Source organism: Merops nubicus, unplaced genomic scaffold (genome assembly GCF_000691845.1).
Source record: "Merops nubicus isolate BGI_N331 unplaced genomic scaffold, ASM69184v1 scaffold18165, whole genome shotgun sequence".
Lineage (NCBI taxonomy): Eukaryota > Metazoa > Chordata > Aves > Coraciiformes > Meropidae > Merops > Merops nubicus.
This window is the reverse complement of record NW_008611845.1, coordinates 19,376-24,825: the sequence shown is the minus strand read 5'-3', so window position 1 is coordinate 24,825 and position 5,450 is coordinate 19,376. Positions and strand designations below refer to the sequence as shown.

At 38.0% G+C, this 5,450-nt stretch overlaps 1 protein-coding gene across 1 annotated transcript in view; it reads left to right on the top strand.

Annotated features, from left to right (window-relative positions):
- Window positions 1-1,020: 1,020 nt before the first annotated feature.
- The window catches only part of EIF2S3 (eukaryotic translation initiation factor 2, subunit 3 gamma, 52kDa), a gene marked incomplete at its 5' end in the record, with an annotated part of 11,919 nt that continues 7,489 nt past the window's right edge, over window positions 1,021-5,450 (top strand). Inside the window, 5 exons of the mRNA XM_008941366.1 lie at window positions 1,021-1,084; window positions 1,569-1,696; window positions 1,807-1,928; window positions 3,334-3,428; window positions 5,288-5,446. Of these exons, the coding sequence (XP_008939614.1) occupies window positions 1,021-1,084; window positions 1,569-1,696; window positions 1,807-1,928; window positions 3,334-3,428; window positions 5,288-5,446 (568 nt within the window). The remainder of the gene's footprint in view (window positions 1,085-1,568; window positions 1,697-1,806; window positions 1,929-3,333; window positions 3,429-5,287; window positions 5,447-5,450) is intronic.

Genomic DNA, 5,450 nt, shown 5'->3' with positions numbered 1-5,450 from the left:
TAGCAATACAAGACATATGAATTTAATTGACTGCTAGGTGGACAAAACTTGTTTTGTATTGAATGTGAACATTTTATGTATGTAATACTTGAGACTAGAATGAGTGAGCTTATGTTTCTGCACAGATGTGTTTAAGTTTGTTTGATCATTATGCACAGACCCTGCGTGTAACAGTGTAAATAATATATGATTGAATGTAAATTAACGTGTGTGCTATCTTAGCTATATATTTATATCCTGACTTATAACTGGGACTCTTGGTATTGGAAATCTTTGCTTAAATGGAGCAGCTCACCTGTATGAATTCAGTGCAGGATGGAAATTAACTGTAAACTGTTTCAGAAATACTACAGAGGAATGTTCCAGTGGTTTTCAACATTTGTCCAATTCTTGGACAAACAGCTTTAAAAAAACCAACCCAACTCTTTGAGAGTCTGGTACCTAAAGTAGCAATAACAGTATTGGAGAAAGTATCCATTAAAAAAAATTAAATAAATTCATGGTACTAATGAAATCTCTGGACCTACTGACTCCAAAGTGTTAGTTGTAATTATTATATTGACTGTAATGGAACCTTATACTAATTAGACAACTGTTTTATTGGCAAACCTTTGTCTTTAAAACATAGGTGCAGTTCACCATGTAGCCCATGGGAAATCAATTTGAACTTGCCTATTACACGTAATGTAATTTTTGGGGTAGCTGAGTTTTTTTTGTGTGTGTTAGAGCTTCTTTTGATTTTTTTTGGTTTTTTTACTTCCATCTTTAACACCTAGCAACCTATACCAATTTACAGTCAGTGTTTTGATTTGCAACCTATACTGATTTACAATCAGGATTTTGTTAACTTTTTGTCCTGTTTCACATACTTAAGACTGGAATGCATATCTAGAATTATTTTAACGAGTTTGGGTTGATTTTGCTTGTTAGAACTACTGGATAATTTTTAAGAAAATGCATACAGTACTTTCTAAGCATTTAGATACAAGATGAATAAATTCTAAAATCTCCTTTGTACAGGATGTTACCAAGTTGACACCCCTTTCACCAGAAGTCATCAGCAGACAAGCAACAATTAATATAGGTAAAAAACTTCTAAAAAAGAGGGGTGCATTAATGTGACTTTTTCTGTTGCTCATGCAATAGTATATGGTACCTATGTGAGAACATTTTTAAGAAACTCTTACTGAAACAGATAGTAATATGGATAGAGTGGTTTTATAAATTTTATCAAGGCACAGGAAGAGATTTGTTAAACCCTTTTAACTTGAAAAGCACCAATTTTACTTCTGAACGCTGTTGAAGTGGGGAAATAGTGGATAAAACAAAGTTTATTTTACCTTGAAATTGACAGAATCATTGATGTAAGTTTCATGAAAATGCAAAGACCTGTCCATTAGGAGCTCAATCTTGTTTGTTTAAACAAAAACTATTACAAAACCTTCTGATGGGAGCTCTGGGCTTATTGGATACAGAGAGTTTGGAGTAATTATGTGTTGTTTATAATGAAACATGGCACAAAATTAAACAATGGCTTATTGACAAACATATTTGCTTTTAAAACATAGGTACAATTGGTCATGTAGCCCATGGGAAGTCAACAGTAGTCAAAGCTATATCTGGAGTTCACACTGTCAGATTTAAAAATGAGCTGGAAAGAAATATCACAATCAAGCTGGGTTATGCCAATGCAAAGGTGAGTCATTACTATAAATCTAGGAAATACGTTGCTGATGTACATCAGCTTATAGGTAGCTAACCCTTATCCGATTAATTTTTTTCTCAATTTTCAAAAATTGCTTACAGATTTACAAGCTGGATGACCCGAGCTGTTCCCGGCCAGAGTGTTACCGATCCTGTGGAAGTAGCACCCCAGATGAGTTCCCTACAGATATTCCAGGCACCAAAGGGAACTTTAAACTAGTCAGGTAATGGCTGTAAAAGGAATACTCTAAGTTGAGTTTACTTCCTTTTACAAAACTGCCCATGGTCAGGGTTGAGCTGTAAGCCAAACGAGTCATTCTGGCAGACCACACGTTCGCAGGTGCTGGGTGCTCTGACCCAAGGTGTCCTCTGAAGTGACACGTTCTTATTAGTCGTGCCACATGGTCCATGGTAGAGCATATCTGTGTCTTCTGCCCTTGGGTATTTGCAGGACTTGGAAGCAAAATTTTTCTGCTGTTAGTATAAGTACATTTTAAGACTACTAGAATGAGAACTAATGTGGACCTCTCAAACTCATCTTTAAAATGCCTTTCTGGAGGATGACCTTTGTTAAACTTTTTCTTCCTAGAGGCAGGAACATTTTCAAAGTTCTTAAAATGCTTATAGAAAAGCCTGATGCTTAATGTGAGATTAGGCCTTGAACTGGAGGCCAGGTGCTCTCTGCTGACTTCATTTCTAATAAAGCACAGCATGGCCATTAGGCGTGGTGACCACAGCAGGCGTCACGTGGCTCTGTACAGTGCTTAAGTGAGAGTCACCACGCACACTGTTGTACTACAAGATTCCTAGCTCATGCTTATGTATGAAGCACACGTAGTGCTGTAGCTGCATATTTCCTTCCCTTCCTCAGACTCCTAGGAGAGCACTTGCTCTAACAGTAACTTCTGGTGGAGTGTGACAGTTGTGCAGCCATTGTTAAACCATCCCTTAAAAGCTTTGGATGGTTTATCTTAATGTTTATTTGCTTACGGTAGGTTTTTGGCATTGTCAGCAAAGCAGAAAATCAGTCCCTTGCTTTTTGGTGGTGTGCTTCCAGGAAGCAAGGCTTCTTCACCCAGTAGGTTTGGGAAAGAATGAGTGAACTGACTGTTATGGTCTACACGATAAAAAATCATAAGGTTGGAACTAAGAGCTGCAATGTTGCCTCTGTAGATAAACCTTTAAAGTGAAGTGCAATTATAACCATGTAATTGAAGACATAATTTTCTAAAATTGGAGAATGGGAGATGTCTGTTAAAAGAGATAAGAGAAAGCTTGTGTGGTGTGTTTGCTGGGTTTTTTGGTTTGTTTTTTATTCTGGTGCATTTAAATTTAATCTAATTTAGAAGTAAAGTCATGGAATATTAAAGCAGTATCTAATATGGATATACAATATTGAATCTTAAAAACTTAGAAAAGCCATTCAGTACTCTTTGTGTGATTTCAGAACTTTGAAAATACTTTTAACATATTACTTCTCAGCATCTGTCTTGAAATATTTTATCTATTTTAAGGACTCTTTTAACTTTTGTTAGAACTAAACTTTTTGTTTAGCCACTTGCATACATTGGTCAGAGAAATCTCTGTCAATTGGCTTCTGGACTTCTTTCTAACCTTTTTCTACAACAGGCACGTCTCTTTTGTGGATTGTCCTGGCCATGATATTTTGATGGCTACGATGTTGAACGGTGCAGCAGTGATGGATGCAGCTTTACTGTTGATAGGTAATGATTGCTACACAAAAGCAGAGCTCTATTTTTTAATACCACGAAGCAACTTTATATCAGTTTTAAAATTTAGTGGGGTGGGGCGACCAGTTAAAACAAGTGAATACTTTTGAGATGTGCTTAAGAAAACAAAGTGATGCTGCGATGAAAATGTACCCTAACAAGCTGGGTTTTTTATAAAAATCACTGTACATACTTGTTAGTCTGGTAGGTGGCCCAACTGACAGAAGATTACTTGGGTAAGATGAAGCCTTGTAGCGGTATAGTACTGCAAAATTTCTATCATTTCATGGAAATAAATAATTAGCTACAGGTATGCTCTGATTTCTGAGGTTCAGCTTGCTTTAAAGATAAATTGTAGCCTTTGCCATACAGGACAGCACACAAACATCAGTACAAACATATGAATATGGGCAAAATCAAGATACAGGAGATTTATCTTGATTCAGAAAATTTTTGCTCTGATTTGCGACCAACAGGATGTGGATAAAACTGATCTGTGTACCTCTGGAGAAGAACTTAGTGCTCTGCAGTGATAAATAGTAATTATCTGACTGAGTTTGAGCATGTCAACAAACAAGAAAAACAGCTTCAGATATTGTAGTTTAAATACTCTGAGGTAGCTGATGAGCTGTCATTCCTTCTGCCTGTTTAGATCTCGAAAGTGTGATAGACCAAACTTCAAGTGAGACTAACCACCATCAGGCCAAAACTGGCTTTTGGCTGTGCTGGTAGCTGCCCTGTTCACGTACTTGATATATTTGCAGTATATTGTGGGGTTTGTTGATCTTGGGATTTTTATGGCTTTAGTGATAAAAAAAATGCCATTGAATTCTATGATATTTCTTGCAAGCTAAATTGTCCATTTTGGTACAGTCAGTACTGAGATGTCTGAAAATCTAAAGGATTGAGTAAGTCAATGTAATGGTTTGAAAACAAACCAGTGAGAGACTCCAAGTCAGAAATACAATTTAATAAGAAAAAAAAAAAAAAAAAGCAATAATACAAAGGAAAACCACAGACAGAGTCAGAATACAACCTGATACTCTGTAGTCAGGGTGGTGGTAGCAGTCCAGATGAAACGGTGGTCTTGTTGAAAAGATCTGGTAGCTCTTTTCCTCTGGAAATCCAGTGGGTAAGGCCCCCCGTGCTGTCCTGAACCCCAGTTTATATCCAGGTGGGAGCACTTGGCTCCTCCCCCTGGGCGGAGCATCTCACAATGGGTTGATATCAGTCTATGAGTCATGCAGTGGGTCCTTGATGGTCCATTAAACAGAAATAGCTCCTAGGGGGAGTTCTGTATGAGTCATGGGGCGAGGCATGGATGGGCCCATTAACAGGGAGGACTCCTCCTGCTGGGTGGGAAGGTGTTAACATCTCCCCTGACCTTGAACCTCTTTCCTTATCTGTTATAGCCTGGGGTGTGAGGTCTGTCCTGGGCAGCTGCTACCCATGATTTTCTTAACAGCCCATGAGCACTGACATAGAGAGTATAGAATACACAGTTTTGGTTCTACCCACATAAGGATAAACTGGTCCCAGCCCCTGTAACCATGACAGTCAAGTAGACACAAGTTAGCTGTCAGCATCTTTGGAAATTTTGGATGTATGTTTCTACTGGGAGCAAGTAGAATGGGGTAGCCACTCTGGCAACCTCTCATCTGTTCTATATTGCGTGAATGCTAGAGCCAGCAGCTCTGGGGAAGAGCAGGTGCTTATTATCTTGGATGCTTGACCTGTAGCTTACTAAGAGGTGACTTTTTTTCATAAAGATAGAACAGAAAGTAGATGGCTTAACTGTAGGAGTTTTGTCTGTCTTTGTAGTTTATATATTTTAGTTGCTTTTCTTCTTTCAGCTGGTAATGAGTCATGCCCTCAACCCCAGACCTCAGAACATCTAGCTGCTATAGAAATCATGAAACTGAAACACATTTTGATTCTACAGAATAAGATTGATTTGGTGAAGGAGAGCCAGGCTAAAGAGCAGTATGAACAGATTCTTGCATTTGTACAAGGTAA